Source organism: Arabidopsis thaliana, chromosome 5, assembly GCF_000001735.4.
Source record: "Arabidopsis thaliana chromosome 5, partial sequence".
Taxonomy (NCBI): Eukaryota; Viridiplantae; Streptophyta; class Magnoliopsida; order Brassicales; family Brassicaceae; genus Arabidopsis; species Arabidopsis thaliana.
In genome coordinates, this window is record NC_003076.8 from 23,910,371 (window position 1) to 23,932,461 (window position 22,091).

General features: G+C 35.0%; 8 protein-coding genes and 1 long non-coding RNA gene across 15 annotated transcripts; 3 read left to right on the plus strand and 6 right to left on the minus strand.

Annotated features, from left to right (window-relative positions):
- Nucleotides 1-394: 394 nt before the first annotated feature.
- On the minus strand, nucleotides 395-629 carry AT5G08905. Its single transcript, NR_143130.1, has one exon. It is a non-coding gene; the product is annotated as an other RNA (long non-coding RNA).
- Nucleotides 615-3,004, minus strand: AT5G59270 (Concanavalin A-like lectin protein kinase family protein; the record flags this gene model as incomplete). 3 transcript variants are annotated; one of them, NM_001345340.1, is made up of 2 exons in its annotated part: nucleotides 615-2,013; nucleotides 2,044-3,004. In NM_001345340.1, 2 exons carry the CDS (start codon nucleotides 2,872-2,874, stop codon nucleotides 781-783), a joined length of 2,064 nt encoding a protein of 687 aa, NP_001330782.1. In that variant the 3' UTR covers nucleotides 615-780. The 3 variants fall into 3 exon arrangements, with proteins under 3 accessions (NP_001330782.1, NP_200735.1, NP_001330781.1); NM_125317.2 differs by having other exon boundaries at nucleotides 631-2,033; nucleotides 2,112-2,865; NM_001345341.1 differs by having other exon boundaries at nucleotides 687-2,033; nucleotides 2,112-2,994.
- Nucleotides 3,005-3,698: 694 nt separating this feature from the next.
- On the minus strand, nucleotides 3,699-4,769 carry PUM16 (pumilio 16; the record flags this gene model as incomplete). Its single annotated transcript, NM_125318.2, has 1 exon — nucleotides 3,699-4,769. One exon carries the CDS (start codon nucleotides 4,767-4,769, stop codon nucleotides 3,771-3,773), a length of 999 nt encoding a protein of 332 aa, NP_200736.1. The 3' UTR covers nucleotides 3,699-3,770.
- A 300-nt stretch (nucleotides 4,770-5,069) lies between these two features.
- Nucleotides 5,070-7,897, minus strand: UXS3 (UDP-glucuronic acid decarboxylase 3; the record flags this gene model as incomplete). Of its 4 annotated transcripts, none has more annotated exons than NM_125319.3 (12): nucleotides 5,070-5,626; nucleotides 5,720-5,760; nucleotides 5,858-5,988; nucleotides 6,074-6,167; nucleotides 6,261-6,338; nucleotides 6,432-6,520; nucleotides 6,609-6,673; nucleotides 6,755-6,846; nucleotides 6,947-7,034; nucleotides 7,104-7,190; nucleotides 7,503-7,606; nucleotides 7,700-7,896. In NM_125319.3, 11 exons carry the CDS (start codon nucleotides 7,581-7,583, stop codon nucleotides 5,444-5,446), a joined length of 1,029 nt encoding a protein of 342 aa, NP_200737.1. In that variant the 3' UTR covers nucleotides 5,070-5,443. The 4 variants fall into 4 exon arrangements, with proteins under 4 accessions (NP_200737.1, NP_001331974.1, NP_001331973.1 ...); NM_001345343.1 differs by having other exon boundaries at nucleotides 5,160-5,626; nucleotides 7,104-7,383; nucleotides 7,700-7,897; NM_001345342.1 differs by lacking the exon at nucleotides 7,700-7,896 and having other exon boundaries at nucleotides 5,131-5,626; nucleotides 7,309-7,503.
- A 1,600-nt stretch (nucleotides 7,898-9,497) lies between these two features.
- UBC7 (ubiquitin-conjugating enzyme E2) lies at nucleotides 9,498-10,823 on the minus strand (the record flags this gene model as incomplete). Its single annotated transcript, NM_125320.3, has 6 exons — nucleotides 9,498-9,575; nucleotides 9,662-9,739; nucleotides 9,903-10,003; nucleotides 10,101-10,198; nucleotides 10,593-10,695; nucleotides 10,781-10,823. The coding sequence occupies 6 exons, from the start codon at nucleotides 10,821-10,823 to the stop codon at nucleotides 9,498-9,500; spliced, it is 501 nt and encodes a 166-aa protein (NP_568902.3).
- Nucleotides 10,824-12,813: 1,990 nt separating this feature from the next.
- On the plus strand, nucleotides 12,814-13,559 carry AT5G59305 (CLAVATA 3/ESR (CLE)-like protein). 2 transcript variants are annotated; one of them, NM_125321.3, is made up of 3 exons: nucleotides 12,814-12,946; nucleotides 13,087-13,154; nucleotides 13,232-13,547. In NM_125321.3, exons 1-3 carry the CDS (start codon nucleotides 12,862-12,864, stop codon nucleotides 13,307-13,309), a joined length of 231 nt encoding a protein of 76 aa, NP_568903.1. In that variant the 5' UTR covers nucleotides 12,814-12,861; the 3' UTR covers nucleotides 13,310-13,547. The 2 variants fall into 2 exon arrangements, with proteins under 2 accessions (NP_568903.1, NP_001331073.1); NM_001345344.1 differs by having other exon boundaries at nucleotides 12,831-12,946; nucleotides 13,087-13,559.
- A 1,060-nt stretch (nucleotides 13,560-14,619) lies between these two features.
- LTP4 (lipid transfer protein 4) lies at nucleotides 14,620-15,587 on the minus strand. Its single transcript, NM_125322.3, has 2 exons — nucleotides 15,074-15,587; nucleotides 14,620-14,935 (listed from the first exon to the last, which is right to left on the minus strand). The coding sequence occupies exons 1-2, from the start codon at nucleotides 15,400-15,402 to the stop codon at nucleotides 14,926-14,928; spliced, it is 339 nt and encodes a 112-aa protein (NP_568904.1). The 5' UTR covers nucleotides 15,403-15,587; the 3' UTR covers nucleotides 14,620-14,925.
- A 2,996-nt stretch (nucleotides 15,588-18,583) lies between these two features.
- LTP3 (lipid transfer protein 3) lies at nucleotides 18,584-19,446 on the plus strand. The gene is made up of 2 exons (NM_125323.5): nucleotides 18,584-19,018; nucleotides 19,113-19,446. Exons 1-2 carry the CDS (start codon nucleotides 18,681-18,683, stop codon nucleotides 19,120-19,122), a joined length of 348 nt encoding a protein of 115 aa, NP_568905.1. The 5' UTR covers nucleotides 18,584-18,680; the 3' UTR covers nucleotides 19,123-19,446.
- A 1,497-nt stretch (nucleotides 19,447-20,943) lies between these two features.
- On the plus strand, nucleotides 20,944-21,701 carry AT5G59330 (Bifunctional inhibitor/lipid-transfer protein/seed storage 2S albumin superfamily protein). The gene is made up of 2 exons (NM_125324.3): nucleotides 20,944-21,361; nucleotides 21,510-21,701. The coding sequence occupies exon 1, from the start codon at nucleotides 21,044-21,046 to the stop codon at nucleotides 21,305-21,307; it is 264 nt and encodes an 87-aa protein (NP_200741.2). The 5' UTR covers nucleotides 20,944-21,043; the 3' UTR covers nucleotides 21,308-21,361; nucleotides 21,510-21,701.
- The last annotated feature ends 390 nt before the right edge of the window (nucleotides 21,702-22,091 follow it).

Here is a 22,091-nt window from a genome sequence, read left to right on the forward strand (position 1 = left end):
CATATGGTTAAATGAGGTTTTAACTAGTCAGGGTCAAATGTTTTCAGATTGGACATTCTATGTTTAAACTATGTTATCCTACATACGTGCACATATCTCTTATTCTGAGCATTTGGAATAGTAGTTTGAACAAGTTATTTTAAAACATACTCTAATTCAAGAAATGCTCTAGTTGCATGTAGTTTAACTTCTTTGACTTGCTCAATGATAATGACAATGTTTGAAATGATGTATATATGTGATGTGAGTAAATTCTGAATTAGCTTGCTTCTCTTTCTTCTTTGTTTATGTTGAAGTCTCCTGCAGATGACAATGGGACCCTACTCTGCTCGGCAATTACTTCTCTTATACACTTAGGATAAGATATTCTGACCTGGCACAAAAAGCATAGATTCTCAACGGAAGAAAGCAGAAGACATGGTTGACTTTTTGAACATTTCTGAATATTTTAATTACCTTATTTGATTGTGATCTAGTGGTTTTCTTATTTTCTCTGAGGGTGAACGCAGGGAAAACATCTGAAATATTATAACCAAATAGTTAAATGTGAAGGTGGAAGGATTGTCAGTATCCATTAGAGACTAGTGACATTCATCACTAACTCTCTTGCACAGTTCGCAAACAGACACACATCACAATACATTCATTTACATCAAAAGGTACAATGATTTTGGCATAAAAAGAAAGAAACTTTCATATACAATCATTCACTTAAAAGACACAATGTTGTAGCAATAACAAATAGCTTTCTTGTAAGTTTAGCAGACTGTGATGCAGGCTTCAACGACCGCCAAATAGTATTGTAACATCTTCAAAAGAGAAATTGGCCGATGAGGAGGTGGCTGTCATCTGTGTTATCGTTTCATTGCTTATATTGGGAATACCAAACCCTGCTGTATCAAATGATATGCTTGGAATAGTGGCATTTCCTTCCAGATATTGTATGATGTGCCTCATACTAGGTCTACTTTCCGGGTTACTCTGTGAACAAAGCATGCCTAGCTTCAGAAGCAGCTTGGCTTCCTTAGCTTTAAAGTCTCCTAGTTTACTGTCAACAACATCCATCAAAGTATCTCTTTTCCCACAAGTGGCAACCCACTTAAGTAAATGCATTTGCTCAGGTGGTCTATCAGGTTCTACAGGCCTTCTCCCGCAAACCACCTCAAGGATGAAAGATCCAAAAGCATAGATATCGGTTTTAGTAGTGGCCACTCCCATTGCTGTAAGCTCTGGTGCCATGTAGCCAATGGTTCCTACCACACGCGTTGCTTGAAGATTCTCGCCACGATCATGGAATCTTGCAAGCCCGAAATCTCCCAACCTTCCATTTAGATCCGCATCTAAAAGAATGTTGCTAGCTTTAATATCTCGATGTAGTACAACTTGTTCCCATTCTTCATGAAGATACAGAAGGGCAGAGGCTACTCCCTTGATTATATTTACTCTCTGAGACCAAGTAAGATCTTTCAGCTTGTTTTTATTGAACAAGTAGTCATCAAGGCTTCCATTTGGCATGTAGTCATAAACCAAAAGCAATTCACCTTTCCTTCTGCAGTAACCAAGAAGCTGCACTAAGTTCTTGTGCCTTAACCTTCCCATACTAGCAATCTCTGCGGCATACTGTTTCATCCCTTGTTCTGCATTATGGTAGACTCTCTTAACCGCAATCTGTGTACCTGAAGGAAGTTCTCCTTTATAGACTTTTCCAAAACCTCCTGCCCCAAGTAGCCGATTCTCCCTGAAACCCCTTATTGCTTTGTAGAGGTTCCTAAAGGAGTACCTTTGGGGACTGTATTCATTTTCCCAATGTTCAAGCACCTCTGCATACTTCTTTTTTTTGTAAAGATACAAAAATCCCCCCAACATCAACAGAAAAGCAATTGATGTTACAGTAACACATATGATAATAATATTCTTAGAGTCTTTAGACCTTGAGGTTGGCGGAGTGGGAGGTGGCGGAGGAGGTGGTGGTGGAGAGGATGGTGGTGGAGGTCGATTAGGAGGATCCAAAATCTTTGACAAGTCAAGGCTTTCTGCTTGTCAACCTTTCTTGAAACTCCATCCAAGGATATATTGGTCACTTTTGACTGTGCCTGTGGATCCAGAGAAACCTACAAACATTGTCCCATTGAAAATTTCTGAAATATTGATGAATCTTGACAAGAGAGGCTTTCTTGGTTTGATGGAGCTTGACAAGTAAGGCAATGCTGGTTTTGGAGTTGGCACTGGAGCTACCGTTACATTTAGTAGTTTCTCTGTTCCATTATAATCTATCCATACCAGAATACTTTTTTCACTAGCTAGCCGGAAGCTTATGTTCTTTCCCTCCGTACCGCTAAAGTAACTAGCATTGGCAGAGTCTTCTGAGATGATACTGTTAATATCAATCCCCACATGGTTATCACTATCTTCAATTGCTTCAGGGCTTGAATTAGTATCAAGCTCTACAGCCAGGATATGGTTTTCTGTTTTGTTATCATTTTTTCTATTGAAAAGTCCTAAGTATGAGGCTGCATCACCACTATACCTGATGTCCATGAAAGGAGCTACCACAAACGCCATTCCTTGACCGTCACCTAGCAATGGAAAGATTGCGAAGACAAACTCTGTCGAAAAAGAAAGTGAACTGGAAGGTGATGTTGTGAAGTTCATTGGAATTTTCCAGAAAGCATGACCGGTGCTCTTAGTTGTATTATTTGTAAGATGCAATCGGCCATCATCGATACTTGCCATGCCGTCAAGATGCAGGTCTGCTTGACTGAAGTCATGGTACACAAATTCATCCCGGTCTTGAGCTAGCACCAAAGACAACACCTGGACACATATTATCATCCAGAACCTCAGTGATCTTAGAACTCCAGCCATGTAGAACATCAGTGATCTTCTCTCCCGCCTTACTTTGTGAATTTCAGATTCTTTTCCATGAGAATTGTATTTTCTAACTGCAGAGTTGACCTTTACATGGATGGCACAATCAAAGAATAGCCAAGAAAGATTCTTTCATATACAACGGTGTTGTTTAATGCGAGGTTTAATTAGTCAAGGTCATATGTTTTCAGTTTGGATATTCTATCTTTACATACGTGCACATATCTCTTATTCTGAGCATTTGGAATAGTGGTATGAACAAGTTATTATAAAACATATTCTAAATCAAGAAATGCTCTAGTTGCATGTAGTTTAACTTCTTTGACTTTCTCAATGATGGCATTGTTTTAATTTATGTGTATTCTGAATGAGCTTACTTCTCTTTCTTCTTTGTTTATGTTGAAGTCTCCTGCAGATGACAATGGAGTTTCTATGACCTACTCTGCTCGGCTTTTACCTCTCTTGGACACGCTTTAGATAAGATAATTTGACTAGGCACAAAATGCATAGATTCTCAACGGAAGCAAGCAGAAGAAATGTCTTTATTTCTGTCAATTGAAAAGTGACAAGAAAACCACAAGACAAAGTTTTGACTTTTGAACATTTATGAATATATGTTTACTAACTTATTGGATTGTGATCTAGTATTTGTTCTTTTTTCTTTCTCTGAAGATAAATGCAGGGAAAAGCTGAACTATATTAACCTAATAGTTAAATGTGAAGGGAAATGATTGTCAGTATCCAATATCCCAAAAATTCCTCAGAGTGTTACTGAGCATATGACAAATTATGAGATTGTCCATGAATCTTTTCAATCAACAATACTGACAAGAAAACTGCTAAATGGGAATCTAGGATAAGTTGAGGTTTGAATAGAACACTCAAAACATAACCAGCATTAACTAGTTTGGGACACTCATTGAGTCCAAGATGGTTGCAATCTTGCTTCGAGGAGACCTATGCAAGAGATGGCGATAAGGCATGAGCCTATTCACCAAACCGTAAAACAGATCAGCCGTGAGGATCTCATTTGTTAATTCCAGTGCCTTGCACACCACAAAATTCCCGTACTCGCTCCTCGCCAACCTTATCAACATCTCTGTCTTGCACGCCAACAGATCCAGAACCACTGTTGCCATTGGTACGTCCCCCGCCTCCAAAAGCCGCTCCACGATGTAGCTTCCATACTTTTTAAACGAGAGCTCGACGCAGTAGCCACATAGTTTATCAGCAATGTTACGCGTGCAACGGGAGTCACGTAGTTTAAGCACGTGTTGGACCACAAAGTTGCCATAAGCATCGTTGCTTAGCAAAAGAGCGTTGTTCGCGACTATGTCAAGGAGCTGGTCTCTGTAGTAAGGATCGTCCAAGTCGGTTATGATTTCGTTGAGCGCGATGCAACCGTACTGGTCACCCGCCAGGAAACACGCGTATCGAAGAATTTGATCATACATCAACTCTCTCTTGTCCTGTTGAAAAACTCTCATCCCCTGTATCGTCACGTAGGAGGCGTACTTGTCAGTCATGACATGGATGAAGAGGCGCATGATAGCCTCAAAGAAGAAGACGTCCATGTCATCTGACATTCCCATGAGTTTCTGTAGGGTTTTGGAGCCGTTCTTGTTTGTTGTGATGACCATGAAGTAATCGCAGTCAGACGTCATTAAAGACGCCATCCACATAAGCGTTCCCGTGTCTAATACTGAGATGTCGTCTTTCAAATCTTCACTTCCAGTCATGAAGTTGAAAATCCTTTGAATATCCATCTCCGCTTTACGGATGTGGAATAAGGAATAGCCGCCACGTGAAGGAGGAGAAGGAACTGTCAAAGGCTCCTCATTCAGGATTTCTTGTATAGTATTGAACATTGTCGACATTGAAAAGGAATTGTTGTTTGCCATTGTATTACGTCGATATACAGAATTACTCTCAAAAGTTAGAAGAAGATTTTTGTTGTGTGATTTTGGAGAATGCGAGAGATAGTATTGTTGTATCGTTATGATGGGTATATATAGAGATTTTCGTTCCCTTCTCCTGACTTCTCCCATAAGGAATTGGAAACTGTATTAGTAATATCCGCTCAACGGTTATAATCAAATCAAATATAAAATGTATATATGGTTAGTTTTTTTACTTTGTTTTCTAACTAATTAATCATATCCAAATATTACCATATCACGATTTTCCTTTTTCTTCTTTTACGTCTAGATGCTATTGTTTGATTTGTTCAGATTTGGTTTCCTTATTCATATCTAAATATTTTTTTTTTAAAAATTGTATTTATTTTAGTTACTGTAAAACGATTTTAAAACTGTAATTCCATGAGCAAATTAAGTGAACAAATTTCATTAAAACCACACAAATAATAACCATACCACAATATACTGAAAAACAAAGAAGAGCCATTCCTCACAAGGAGACCCATTCCCAACTTATTTTTCTACGAACAAAAGCAATATGAATAACACATGAGACCAAACAAAAACCCACCACTTTGTAGTATAATAGCATCATCATATAACTCAACAGCTGACAACTCTCGTGAACTCAAAACCGTCTGTGTTTTCTTGTGGTTTTAGTTTCTTGGGACGTTAAGCCTTAGTCGGAAATCTTCTTCCATGAGAGGAAGTCCTTCTCTGAGCTTCACCTTTGGCTCCCAACCCAACACTTCTTTGGCTTTACTAATGTCTGGTTTCCTCTGTCTTGGATCATCTGGTGTGTTCTCCACCATCTTTATCTCTATGCTTGGGTTAATAAGCTGCGTTTAATACAAACACAACACACATTAAGGAACCAAAACATGAACTAAATGCAGGATTTATCACAGCTTTTAGAGTAAACCGACTCTAACCTCCTTAACCGTCTCAGCCAGTTCCACCATTGTGAACTCACCTGAGAAACAGAGGGGTTTTAGAAAAAAGCAAATGAAACAAAAACACCACACTCTAGTTACAGGGGTTAAGGTAAATGTTGGAATGGAAAGGCGGACCTGGGTTACCGATGTTGATAGGGCCAGTATCATTGCCTTCCATAAGACGGATAAGTCCATCCACCATGTCGGAGACATAACAGAAACTGCGGGTCTGTGTCCCCGGTTTCTGAACTGTCAATGCCTCACCCCTACAACACATTTAATGGAAACACAGCTAAGCAGAGATGAAACAAAACTTGGTTTCAATGAAGTTGAGAGAGCTAATGACTTTACCGGAGTGCTTGAGCAATGAAGTTGCTCACAACACGCCCATCATCGATGTTCATTCGAGGACCATATGTGTTGAAGATTCTAGCAATGCGGATTTCTACAAATGACAAACAGGCCAATGAGAATCTTAAAGGAATCACTGGATAAAGAAAAAAGTGATGCAGTGAGTTTAGGGAAGTAGAAAACTGACCAATGCCATGTTGTCTGTGGTAGTCAAACATCAAGGTTTCGGCTACCCGCTTGCCTTCGTCATAGCAACTCCGAACCCCTTTTGATAATAGCAACCAGGTTAAGTTTACAAAGCTGTAAAAACTGAAATGCAAGAAGATTCCTCTATAAGATGAGAACATTTGAGGTTTACCAATAGGGTTGACATTTCCCCAGTAGCTCTCTGGTTGAGGGTGGATGAGAGGATCTCCATACACTTCAGAGGTTGAGGTTAGTAAAATTCTGTTTCGAAAAGAACAAATAGTTACAAAGCCGAGCATTTTGAAAGAAGGATGTGATTAGAAAATAGGAAGCAGAAGATGTCCTGAACCTTGCTCCAACACGCTTGGCAAGACCGAGCATGTTGAGTGTACCAATCACATTGGTCTTGATTGTCTGCATAAACATATTAGATCAGTAACTAACGATTCTGATTATATGAAGGTGATATGAGAATATATCTATATTCACACGAACCTTAACAGGGTTGTATTTGTAGAAGATAGGAGAGGCAGGACAAGCAAGATGGTAAATCCGATCAACCTCGATCAACAAAGGCTCGGTAACATCTGTTTAAAGCCCAAATTCCAAATAGAGATCACGATGATGGATCTTGTTGACATGAACAAGAAGACGCTTAACAACAAACTGAGAGTCTCGAGACCATACCGTGACGAATAAGTTCAAACCTGGGGTGACCGATCCACTTCTTGAGGTTTTCTTTTGAGCCAGTGAAATAGTTATCAGCAACAACCACCTGAAGAATAAAACGAAACCTTCAAAAATATGATCAAACTTGAAAAGCATGTCAATTTTGTATACAAACCTCATTCTTCTCATTTTCCATAAGCTTATCAACCAAGTGAGAACCAATGAAGCCAGCTCCTCCAGAGATCAAGATCCTCATATTGGGCTACACAAAACAAACAAGAAAAAAGTAAACTCATATAATTACATAATCATCCTTGAGTCACAACAGATCAAACTAATAAAACCCCAAGATCTGATTCTGTAAAATCTATATAACCTACAATGATACAGAAGTTCTCACACAATGAAGCCAGCAAAAAAGGGTCAGATCTAAATGGCATTCGATTTCAAGGATTCTTCATTACAATGCCAAAGAGATCAGGTCATTTACATAAGATCCTTGTGACACGAATGCTTTCCCGATCGCATCTTAATCAACAAAATCTAATCAAAGAAATTTGCAGAAAGATTTTACCTGACAAAACTTGGAATTGCGGAGAGGAGAAGGAGAAGGAGGAGGCTTTGTGGTGTTCTGTTTCTCACTTGTAGCTGCCATTGCTTGAGAGAGAGATCTCAATCCTGAGTACGCATTAAATGTCATTGAAAATTGTCAAGAGGTAAAAACCGAAACTTTGCTAAGGACAAGATTGGGAATTTCGTTTAGATTTTTACCAGAAGCTTCGGGGAATCGTAGAAGAAGAGCTTGAAACCAAAATCTTCTGATCTGATGTCTGTCTGATGAGAAGACAAGACAATAAGAGATCGTCTACTTATAGTCCTAGGTGTCTGAACTTCAATCTAACAAATAACAAAATCGAAGAATTTTTTATTTATTTCGTTCTGTTTTGTTTAAAGAAAGGAATTACAGAAATAATTTTAAGTTAAAGAAGAGACTTCAAATACACGAAATGCGGAAATTAACTAATTGACGTTAGCTACTAAATCACGTCAACGTTTGACCTAACAGATATCTTACGTGGCAATTTGTTTACTTTTTGCAGATTTTTTTTTTTTTTTTTTTTCACATACAGCTTTTTATTTTCCATTTACAGCTAAATGACGTGGATTAAGCTAGACATATTTATCTTTATACTTTTTTTATCTGTAAATCTGTAATCGAATTTTGTTTGTTTTTTTAAAAATTTTTTGAAAATTATAGTATACTCTTCCTTGTATTTTACATCTATTATTTTAGTATCTATTAATAATTGCTATATAACGATCGATACTACGATTTACATAATAGTAAACAAGTCAACAACTTCTCAATCACTTTGTTTAACAATCAATCATTCACCATCAACCCTCCTACCATGTATCATCCACCATTGTCTCCAAACTCATCATCTACCATCCATCCACCATATTTAGTTTTCATATACATATCCTAGAGAAAATACTTTGAAATGTGAGTAGTTATAATAAATTAATTAAATTATTTTTTGGAATATTAAATTAACAAAATGGACAATAATAAACATCCGGGGAAAAAACGTATTAAAGATCTACAAGATTTGTGAAGACATAATTTTTTTTAAGAGATATCTATCAACAAACTCATTTGTTCAATTGAGTAAGACTTACTTTTGGTTAACACCAACCAAACTAGAAGTATGACTTACGTTTTATCAACACTAAGCACATGATTTCAATTTGACATCTTTAGTCGTCGGATCATTGTTAACTATATATTGGCTCTATTGACAGAATAAAAAGCAGAAGCTACACTTCTTTTGTAAAATGAATAATTGAATTCACATCTTTAGATAGTAAGATTGTGTAAGTTCTTAGTTACTTCTTCTACCAAGAAAATGAAGACCTCCGGATAAGTCATCAAGCTAATATAACCCAAAGGTTCTCTCAAGTTTGCGAATCAAACATTGGAAAGGAAATTTGGCTCAAACACATTCAAATGACATTGAAGTGGACATCACCCTTTCGCTAAATAAGAATCTCCCATTTTCCTTTCCAATGAATTTGGCTTAAACCCACTCACATTGAAGTAGACATCACGCAGTTTCCATACTTTCAATATAAACTGCATGCCGGTTTTTATTGGATAAACCGGCATGGGTTGTGATGACAATGACTGTGCAAGTACTTATGAAGCTATAGAGAGGGAAACAATGTCATTCCAAGCGCAATGGCAGAAGTTCCAGTTCAAAACAAACAAACTGTGAAGTGTAAGCAGCGCAAAATCAGAGAGCAAACTATTGCTGATATTATAGGTTTATAACTTTATAAGCAAAGAAGATTCTTAACAAATGAAATTTATAATTTTAATACCAGTTTCTCAAGAACAGCACTTTTCTCAACCAAACACCTTTCAAAACGCTCTGGTTCTCGAACGCGACAAAAAGAGATGTAAACCGAGTTATAACAAGTTGCGTTTCAAAGGGTTTCAGATAGGAATATGAAGAACTTTTGATTGAAACTCCAGAGATCTCAAAGGTGTGAAGTTTGACGTTGATCAAAACATTTCTTGAGACTTTCTGACACAACGGCTCACTTTCTTCTTGAACTCATCTCTCTTATCTCGCCATTCTTTCTGCGCAAGAGAAAACACACAAAATCCATAAGCATGTTCTGCTCTTAATTGCAAGCTATGTGCGATAAATCGATTGAAATACTCACGGCAGCTTCAACATTTGCTGGAGACTCATCGTTAGGACCAGAAAGCATTGATATGATACTCAACATAATACTCTCAACCTGAAAGCACCATAATTTGTTTCACTACGGCATGAACATCTGAGACATGAAATAAATCACCTAGAGATCCCTTTATAGTGTCTGAACTATAGTAACTCTAATCATAGAATCTACTACTATGAAGCGAACAAAAATGAACAAACTCAAATCAATTTGAACATACTGTATGAACAGGAGTCCAACGCTCGCTTGCAAGCTCATAACCGCTAGGATCATCACCGGGAGGATGAAGAATAGATATGCAAACACGACCATCAGAATAAACTGCAGGACAAATATAAGTAAACCATTCAAACGTCTGTCTTCTATTCATATTCCTTTGAATCCTTCCCCGATCAAAACCGATAGAGAGAAAACTAACCGTTAGGATGCCACATATCCGAAGTAAACCTCACGGTTGGCGGACTATTCGGATAGTTTTGCGGAAATGTCATAATCGCGTTAAAGAATCCTCCTTCACTGCATTTTTACACCAAGTTTTAAACCATATGCACAACAAGCAAAATCTTTGGTAACTATCATATAAAGAGCATTGCAGATAAGGGTAATTTCATCTTTCCCAATACAATCCCATTGACATCAATTCGATATCTCACTATCTGAACTATATATAAGAACAAACCTAAATCAAGAATAAAAAAAAATTCCGATACAAACAAAGAGAGAATACGAAAACCACACAATTATGTGATCTACAATGTTCAATCTCAAGTAACAACAATTACATATGAATCAACGAATCCGAAATCAATGAAGAAAAAAAAAAAAAAAACTGTTCCACAAGAATCAAGAATCAGAAAAAAAAAAGTAGCTAAAAATCTAAAGAAAGCAAAAAAGGAAGAGAGTTGTTTACTAGAGAGTATCAGGAGGTCCGATAATGGTAACGCTCCATTCGAATATATTCTTCTCATCAACGAGACCAGCAGAGAATCCATCAACAGGATGCTTACAGAGATCTGAATCAAACAAAAATCGGATTTAGAGAAGAACATAACAATCACAAGATTGATTTTGGTAAGGAGAGAGATTCCAAGGGCTTGCCTTTGAGTTGTTTCTGAAGGAGAAGGCTAGCTTGCGAAGCCATGGATGATGATGATAGAGAAATCGAGAGAATTGAAATTGAGATTTTTTTAATATGACAAGGTTCTGATTTTGTGAATTTTCGGGAATCGATGTTTTCATTATGAGAACACATGGAAAGAGCTGGGATCTGCTACGGGCATACCTATTTTCTACTTTACTATTCTAACCAATAGGGTTTTGTGACTTTTCCACTTTCCGTTAACTTCCGAAAATTCTAACAACGATTGTAGTTTAACCGGTTTTGATTTGGTTTTTACAGATTTTCGGTTCAGTTTCGGTTTAGTCAGATTGCAAGAAAAAACAGGTACCAAATCAAAGATATCAAAATTCACTGTTATGTGACTAGAAGGTTCATATATCACATGCAAGACAAAATCAAAATGCGCATACTTATATTTTTTTTTTGAAATGATAACCAATTATGTTGAGCACCTATTTTTTTCTATTTGTGTAGGTGTTGCCAAATAGTTTGGACCTATTTGTCTAGGTGTTGCCAATGTTATGTCGATAAAAGGATACCTGATGGTTTTTTATTTTTACTTTTCAAAACATTCATTTCGTGGAACCGGTTCAACTACTTTACCTTGTTAGTAACATACATATAAGAAAATTGTTTTAACTATACTACATAAACACAATATTTAAAATAATAAAAAAATTGAATAAGATCTACTAAACCGGAGTTGAAAATTATATCAAACCGGTACATCTACTTTTTACATAGATCGGGATCATTTTCATCAAAGAATTACATTTTTATTAATAGAAGTCATTTAGAAACTATATGTCTATATCTATACATAAGTTTGGATTCTTTTGATAAATATTGAGATCAAATCAAGTTGCCATCATGAGTGATCCAGAGTTTCTGTATAAAGGGCCATAACTAAAGCACGTTAATCATGTTCATTATATTGTCGTGACCCGTAAATTACAAAATACAAATATATAATGAACCAAAAACTTTCATTTTAATATATTAAAAAAAAAAATTTAATCCAAGTTATAAGGATAGTCTTGTCGACATAGTGCAAACTGCAAACCAATCACAACTCACAAGATCCACAACACGATTGATCATAGTCTTTACATATAATCCCAAAAGTATTATGTATCATCATTATAAACCAAGTGGTATAAAACTAATAACTTTATTTTTATAGATCGATATCGAAAGTTCCGAGAGGATACATTTTAAAGAAATGGTTTGGTAATGCGAGCAGTATAATTACAAACATACATAACGGTAATTCCCTGACCAGGAAAACGAGACCGACAAACTTTGCTGGTGAAAAAACAATATCACAAGAGACATACAAATAAAAATATGATAAATCGTGGTGGATTTTTAAAAAAGATTTCGTGGTGGTTATAATGACACCTAAATGATTATGACAAAGAAAAAGCTTAACTGAAATTGAAATGAAGGCAGCAAAATTTTGCCGACGTATAGTATGTTCTCAAGTTATAGTAGTAGCTACACGAAGTTGCTATAAATGACATTAAACTTAAATCAGGTTTAATTGCTCGGTTTGGTCCGGTTTTTATTGGTCCACATATGAACTCAATCGGTGGTAATAGGCAAACAATTCAAAAGATAATAGGTTCTAGATACCAAGAAAGTACCAATAAGGTAATTAACAAAGATCAGCTACTGTATATGATCACTAAATTTTGGTATTTCGGTTTGGAAACATACCGGAACCGAATATCGGATTGTCATGTAGGCCGAAAAACAGAAAAATCTGCACAGAATGGAAAATATAAGAAATATGAATGAAGTTGTAATGCTTTACTCTATTTCTACAGACAGTCTAATTTCGAAGTGGAAATGTCATGGCATAGGATTCCAAGAAATGACATTTTAACCAGAGAATCTTACCTGGTTTCTTCAAGCTAGGTAATCATTACGATTCTCCAAGGGAGTACCAACTAGATGTGACAAAATTGTTGTATTGTGCGTGTTACACATCCAATATATATATGATGCAGCATCCTATATGAAAACAATTAATTAGCTAATTCTCTACATAAGAAATATGAGAAGACATGATATCATCATCAAGCTTCTCCTTCTCATGTGTCTTCTTCTCAGCAGATTCGTGACTCGGGAATGTCAAGAAGGTAATCTCGTTACTCATGTGTGTATGTGTTTAGCTTGCTTGAATTACAACTTAGAGATAATACAAAAAATGTGTTGAAAAAATTGAGGGCATGGTTCTTTGCCCTCTTACATACGTTTCCCTGTCTTTTGCTTGTAATAGTCCATTTCAAGATTGGACCTGCAAAGATCATCGCAAAACCGAACAACGCAAGAGTGATGCCAACATGGGTAAGGAGATCCAATTTTGCATAAACATAATAACAAAGAGAGCATTACTAGCTATAAGATATTTTTTCTGGAATTAGGGCGAAGAAAAAAAGTGGCATAAGCACCCCTCGGGACCTAACCCAACAGGAAATCGTCACCCACCGGTCAAACACTGAGTCGATAACAGCGTAACTGCTGCAACCAAAAGAATCTTACAAGACAATGCATGATATATCTTTTAAATGATGTAATAATAAGGAGTGAAGCAGTCTATGAGATGGAGAGTACTTAAAAGTTACAGATCCAATGTTTGTTTAACATATGTACTCTGATAAACTATGTCATTCGATGAAATAATTACAATGTAAGAGTTGTTATCAAAACAGAGCAAAACATCTGAAAAATAACTAGTTGACTTGTTTATTCTTATTCAGGATAAGTTTCTTATTAATCAGTTTATATTGCAGTCGCTTTTTCCATTTTCAATTTCACAAATTTTCTGTTAATTTCTCATACAGATTGTGTCTTGCGACCTAAGAAACGAAAAAAAAAAAACCTAATAAACGCACAACTTCAGAATGCTAATCTCCAAACATGAGGCACTGAAAGTAAAACTAGAGATGAAGTGAAATAACTTTGGTAAACATTTGACGAATACTATCATAGCGCTTTTTCCGCAACAGAGATTGCAGAATTTGGTTTGCCGATGGATGTATCGCCGCCCAAATAGTCCACCGGATTCAAGAAGAGACAAGAGCGTAAACTGAAGAATCCTCCTCTCTAGGATCGGAAACCTCCGTGGTTGAGAGTACGACCGATTCACAGAGGCGATAATGATGTACGAATCGGATATCCGATCGGTGTCATTATTTTATTTTTGCCCTAACTCGAAATTAACTTTTGACTTTTTGAGTATTTGGGATTTGATTTGTTTTATATTTTAATTGATAAAGGAATTAAAAAAATTATGTATTCATATACGAATAACTTATGTCAATACAAATTCTTGAAAATAATTCTCTTTGAAGTCGCAGTATACTTGATCAAAGCCAATTGTTTTAGGTACACTAGATTTGACGAAAATTTGTCTGCGATGAATCCGTAAATGAAAACTTAGTAACTTTACATATCTTCATACCAAATGAAAACTTACTTAGTAAAAAGTAACTTGATTCATAATCAACTCGATGAAATCTCTTTTAGTTTTATGAATAATTGAATAATGCATGTTTAATATTTATTTTCTATTATACTTAACAACACTGTTACTTGTCCTAATCAATTAAATATTGTTTGTTAGTAATATTTTGAATTTTATTTTCAATTATGCTGGTGATATCAATTCCGTGTCGTCGGTAAGTTAATAATTGGATGAGGTACACCGTACCATTCAACATTTTTTCTTCGTATTTATATATAGAATTTGGTTTACACTTTACCAATCTCAAAATTATAATTTCACTCCAAACCTAAGAGCTTATAATATGGTTTTTGTTGTTTAAAAAGAGCTTAATATTATTGGTTATAAGACTCTTCACTATATGATTTTTACGTATGAGTGCGTTGGCGGAAAGATATATAAACTATAAAGAGAAGGTGATTAATAAGGTACCGATACTATATATTATCATATCTTAAACATGTTAAGACACAAGTATACAACATAACAAAGCAAAAGATTACAAAGCCATCAAGACAAACAAAGACAAGGTAAATATCAGCTTAGATAGCCGTCTTATTTTACGTATACGAAACCATACTCTTCAGGCAAATGATGTCGTTATTCCCCACTTCACTTGATGCTGCAACAATACAAACGATCAAGAGTATAAATTACATCACTAGAAAGATTAAGTCATCGTCTCAAGATCGAGAAATTAGCCAAGTTAAAAAAAAATATTAGAGAGAATATGAGCAGTACTGCTCAATTAAAAACTTACGTGGCGCAGTTGGTGCTCGTGGAGATGGGATAGGGGATGCTAACACCGCACTTTCCAGGAAGGCCAGAGGCTAGACTTGGATTAACCCCTTTTGCAGCGGACTGTAAGCATCTGCATGCTTGTTGGCGGTCGGGTGTGGTTTGAGCCATACCGTTCAACTTTTTGACTCCTGCACAGCACGGAGGTGGCACCACCCCACCCTTTGATAGGTAGCCTAGACATGGACTCAAGCTACTTGCCACTGTGCCACATGTTATTGCTGCATCCACTGATGCAACGATGAACACTGTCAAAACAAAGCATGTGAAGAACCTCAAAGCGAAAGCCATTGTGTTTGCTCTTCTCTTTTGGGTGATAACACAATTAGTTGAGTTTTGTTTTCTACGCTTGTGTTTTGTTGTTGGATGTGAGAAAAGTGGGAGATGATGATGGGTTTATATAGGGATTTCGTATGGGGGAAAAATGATGACTAAGTAGGGTTTGTTAGTAGTTGGTTTTGCATTTACTTCATGCATTCTTTCTAGTTTCTTCTACTAACGAAAATAATTAGTTTCTCCAGTCATATGTAGTTATGTTTCTTCTACTAACCAAAATAATTAGTTTCTCCAGTCATATGTAATTATGTAAACAATAGTATCAGTTTTCAGAATGTACAAAGACCAATACGTCAATATATATACAGCTATACTGTTAAAAAATATATATTCATTTATCTGCAGTTAATTAAACTTGTTTTTTTAATTAGCATGTTTAGAGCGATGTTATACTGTAGTAGACAAGAGAAAATCGTTTAAAAATTTGTATCTTCGTTGTAGATGAAATGTCAGCTATTATGTGTACTATATATGTAATACCGTCCAATTAAATGCGATGTGCAGCTGATAGACACGTGTATCCAACACTAAACATCACAATTCTCCCATCACGTTTACTAATTATGGCCATTATAATTAGCAAAGTTCACATTTTATGACTTACTACATAATTGAATGATAGAGGTGCTATATGGAGTTTTTCTCGATATTTCGTATAATCATTAACATAAATGCGTTTGTCAACAACAAAAAAGATTTAATAAATAATCTGAATAATAACAAAATTTATTATAATCGTACGCCAAAAATACGTTTTATAGCCCTGCAGGAAGATTTTTACGTGAATGCCACATCAATTCAATGCATAATTTTGTATACGAACCATAATAGGACGAAAAAAACAGTCTTTTTCTAACTATACTTGAAACCAATTCTAGACTCAAGCGGGAATAAATACACGAAACCGAATTCGTCTTATGCAGTACATAGCATGAATGCAATATAATCTCCATAACACTATCGCTCTATAAGCCATATATAACTCATAGTCACATGCAGTCTCATATATGTCTCATAGTTACACATATTACAAAATGTCTTTAACTTTTGTGTTTCCTTTCTACGTACGCATGTGATGATGCTTCTCCGATGTCTTAGAGAGCTTGGGACGTGAAAGGTTGATGTATGGTGTTGGATACTATCAGCCAAAAACCGTCAAGCAACATCGTACAAGATTGATAAATGTCTCACATGTGTAGTACTTAATAGTCACAATTTGACTACACAAACCTCTACCGACACTAATGTAGCAATTATATCATGTTATATGCTCTTAAGGTATAGTATGTATAACAACATTTCATTCTGTAAAATATCATCATTTATATCAAATTTATGATATATAAAATATCATTATCATTTTAAAATAACACTAAAATAATCAGTGCAATTCCGTATAATCTTCATATGAAACTGCAAGAATCCTTGGTGTTCCAAAGATTATGATGATTATTGTGAGCTTTGATTTATGGTTTCCATCTTGTCAAAAAATGGCTTTTATAAATGGTAGAGCTTTCTTAGTTTTCCTTAAGATATACACAACAGGTTACAAATATAATTTATTTTTGCTAAAAGAAATAGTTATAGTAAACTTGTAAAAACTACTACAACTATTTTATGGAAAATGTCTTAAAGCTGTTTCAACTTTTATACACATTACTGCATTTACTATTCTGAAATCAATTTTTAATTAAGGTCCTTGTACTATAAGGAATCCTTTAAATAAATATAAATATTAACAATAAAAAAATCCAAAATTTCAGAATGCAATGGTCTTACAATTACAATAATAATGTATTTGATTGTACTAAAAATATACCTTAAATACTCACCAATTATCTTTTATAATATAATCCACAAATTTCTGGAAGAGGAAAAACAAGTAAATGCAAGTCACATTTCACATTTCAAATTACCAACTACCAACTACAAACTACTTCCGCGTCTCAAATTGAACCACTAATTAATCACTACTTTATATGCTCATCATTCTTTTTCTTTCATTACAATTCTAGAATAATGACTTAACCAAAATTCATACAAATAAAACAATATTTTGGCTTCCTTCACCAGGCTAAGAATTTTGGTATTGAAAATCTAAGTACTTCATAAGAAACTGTTGGAATCATTTAAAATTTGTGATCATATATAAAAAAATTTATTCATCTTTATATTTAAGAGTTTAAAAACTGCAACTTTTGTTTTTCTTTCACTAAGTCTTATGGCCACAGTTAATTAAAAGCAGATGAAAGGTGGTCCAATGGAAAAGGAGAATGTGATTGGGCTAGTTGGGAGAGTTCTGATGTCTAGTGTTGGGTACACGTGTCCGTCAGTTACACATAGCATTAAATCAGACGGCATGTCATTATTCAAATCTAGTTCACATAGTACGACTAATAGCTGATAAATTAATGATTATACAGCATATGAATTATGAATTCAAAAAAAAAAAAAAATTGAAAATGTTAAGGAGATGCTATATTTTACAAAATTCATCGCAATGCTTTCTACTAATTTGCTAAGTGGTCTTCTCCAGTTAGTCTTGTCGATTCCAAGCGATATTATTAAATCTTGAAGCATCGCTCAAAGCATTATAGCTTAAGATAACCAAATTGTTATTAAAAACACCTAGTGAAATTTTTAAATTAAAACAATTTTGATATCTTTGTAATATCTAATACTACTCTTTCTGTGTCTAAAAGGATTAATTTTCAAAAATTTCACACATATTAAAAAAAAAAAAAAATTACTAGCTAAACAATTTTCAATAATCATAAAACAATAGTAACTTAATAATTTTTTTTTATTTTCAAAATAGTCCTTCAAGTTTACAATTCATTTTAGTATTATAATCAACAAAATTTGTATTAAAAAGTTGGAAAATTAATCTTTGTGGAACAAAAAAATCTAGAAATCATTTTTTAGAATTAGAGAGAGGTTTGATAAAAAAAAATAAAAAAAAATAGAGAGAGGTAGTACATACTAAACGATGTGATACTACTATTGACAAAATCTTAATTCTCAGTTTAGTAGAATAAACTAGAAGGAATGAATGAAGTAAATGCGAATCCAACTACTAACAAACCCTACTTAGTCATCATATTTTCCCATATGAAATCCCTATATAAACCCATCATCATCTCCCACTTTTTTCATATCCAACAACAAAAACATAAGCTAAGAAAACGAAACTCAACTAATTTTGTTATCACCCAAAAAGAAGTTCAAACACAATGGCTTTCGCTTTGAGGTTCTTCACATGCCTTGTTTTAACGGTGTGCATAGTTGCATCAGTCGATGCTGCAATCTCATGTGGCACAGTGGCAGGTAGCTTGGCTCCATGTGCAACCTATCTATCAAAAGGTGGGTTGGTGCCACCTTCATGTTGTGCAGGAGTCAAAACTTTGAACAGTATGGCTAAAACCACACCAGACCGCCAACAAGCTTGCAGATGCATCCAGTCCACTGCGAAGAGCATTTCTGGTCTCAACCCAAGTCTAGCCTCTGGCCTTCCTGGAAAGTGCGGTGTTAGCATTCCATATCCAATCTCCATGAGCACTAACTGCAACAAGTAAGTATTTAGTTTTGTTTTACTTGATCTAGAGACCATGAATTATTTTTTCTAATGACAAAATGTGTTCTCTTGATCGTTTGGATTGTTGCAGCATCAAGTGAAATGGAAGCTTACGTCGTCGTTTTGGCGTTAAGAGTATGGTTTACCAGAAGTACTAGAATAAAATACGGCTATATATCTTAGCTGATATTACCATGTATTTGTTTTTGTCTCAATGCTTTGTCTTATTTTCATATCATATGTTGTATTGATGTGCTAAAACTATGATAATAGTACCTTATTAGTCATCTTCTTTCTAGATATCTCCTCCAACGCATACGAACGTAATAATAATATGTGAAGAGTTTTATAACTATTAAGTAACCAATAATATTAAGTTCCTAGTTTTGGAGTGACATTATTTATAAAATTGATATTTATACGAAGAAGACATGCTCAATGATTTTTCTCCTTTAACCCAAAAAAATAAATCTCTCATCCATACTGATAAAGTAAAAGCTGCTGCATCTGCAATAGAAATTTTACCATTATCCGAAAAAATAAAACTTTACGTTGACCAACCTAATTAAATAACAAAAGTAATAATCCTAATTAAATAACAAACACCTAACAACATTGTTTTTTTTAATCTAAGAACAATGTTATCAATCTTCACGATTTGATTATGCATCGAAGAAAAAAAAAAATTTTTTTTTTTTTTTTTTGGACAAAATCGTTACTAATGTCATGCAAATTTTATCAACTCTGCGTTTGCGTCAAGTTACTAATGTCATGCAAAATTTCGTCCAATATCGTGTTGTAATACCTTACTACGCAATAACGCAAAGCCATCTCAAGTTCCTCGTCAGCGACTTAAGCGGTTAAGCCCATTATACCGCATCTGATACTCTCAAATCAGATAGCATTTTTCAAAGTATGGTTGCTAGTGAAAAATTGTCAGAATTGATCTCCTGATTTGGTCAACATTTGGAGCTTAGCCTTTAGGACATTCAAGTCATAGTCATTGACTCAAACCCGTAATGTGCGTTGGGCTTTCATCAGGTCCGTTAAAGGCCCAGAATCTTCAACTTATTGAAACCATATATTGCTCAATTTCCAAAACCAGCTTGGTTTAATTTTAAGGACTCCGATAACCGGACTTACATATTAAACTCTGCTCCTGGTTTATTCTTCAAATAAGCTGGTTGGGAGAGTTGTCAATTTGTCATGTTTGATGTTGGATACACGTGTCCCTCAGTTATACATTGCACTAATTGGACGGTAATTGAGATTTGGCATAATTAAATCTCCGATTTCTAACCAGTAACCGCCATCTCCATCCTTTTAACTGTTAACTTTTTAAGAGAAAAATATGCACAGTGATGACCTTGCTTTGAATCAAAACATATATCTTAAAATAAATAAAGATATAGACGACAAAAAGTTAATGTACATAGTAACTGATAAATATATAGATCAATTTAGATATAGTACTCATAGCTAAAAACAAATTAAATTGGTGGAGGATACACTTAGATATGTTCCTTAGTTTCTCATTGCATTGAATTGAAATATGAACGGTACTGAAATAGTCCGTACACATAGCTAGCAAACTATTGATTATATATGTACGATATCGAAGATTAGTTATGCTTTGCTAACGTATGTTTAGCAAAGCATGTTATCAGTATTACTATTCAAATCTTCTGAATCGCTCAAAAGTATGATATCTTAAAATACGAAAATATACAAAATAAAAGTATAAAAAATAAAAGTAAGATACGTACTATTGTTTACATTTGACTATAGCAAAACATTCTTTCTCGTTAGTGGAAGAAACAAGAATAAAGTAAATGCGTATCTAACTTCTAACAAACCCTATACTTAGTCACCATTTTTTCCATCTAAAATCCCTATTTAAAACCATCATCACCTCCCACTTTTCTCACATCCAATAGCAAAACACAAGCTTAATTAGAAAACAAGACTTAACTAAACCTCTACTTTTGTTTGTAATAACCAAAACAAAATAGAGCAAACACAATGGCTTTGGCTCTCAGGTTCTTCATATGCTTCGTTTTGACGGTGTGCATAGTTTCATCAGTAGATGCAGAAATCTCATGTGGCACAGTGGTAAGTAACTTGGCTCCATGTGCCAACTACCTTTCAAAAGGTGGTGTGGTACCGGATCTGTGTTGTGAAGGAGTTGAAAAGTTGAACGGTGTGGCTCAAACCATGCCGATGCCTACAGTCCATTGCAAAGGGCATTTCTGGTCTCAACCCAAGTCTAGCCTCTGGTCTTCCTGAAGAGTGCGGTGTTAGCATTCCCTATCCCATTTCCTTGAGCACTAACTGCGACAAGTAAGCTTTTTTTTAATTGTTGTACATATATAGTTAGTCTCCTCTCTTTTTCTTTCTAATTAACTTAAGTACTCATTCTAACTAAACACCATGATATAATTTTTATTATTTGGTAAGGTATACGTTTTGATTGTTTTTATTGTTGCAGCGTCGAGTGAAGTTGGAGCTTAATTATATATATATGTATAATCAGATTATGGTTTTAACATAAGTAAAATAAAATGTCTATGTACGTACGCTGATCTCACCGTGCCTTTTTCTTGTGGCTTTGTAATCTTTTGGTTGTTCTGAATTGTAACTTATCATGTTAAAGATAATAATAACACCTTAATTAATCCTCTTTTCTTGTATATTTTTCCAACGCCTTTGTTCGCAACACTCTTAGTGACAAGTTCTCTAACAAAAGATCACGGATCTGAGCCTTCTGAAATGGTGAAAATCAACTTGTATCATTTTAAGTTTTTACAAAAGTGGAAAATCAACTTGTATCAACTTGCATCTATAAACTTCCATTCACCACCTCATCATAAAAAATGGAAATCAATTTGAATATATTCTTAACGCGTCATTAACAAATAGAATTTGCTTTATAAGGTCTCTTCTCCCATCCATAACCCTGACCCTTGGTGATTTCGGATCGGATAACCCACCCAACTCCACTCTGATTTCCTTGTCCTTGCCAAGCACCATATGTATTACATGTTTACATTTGATCCATTCTGGTGGAGGA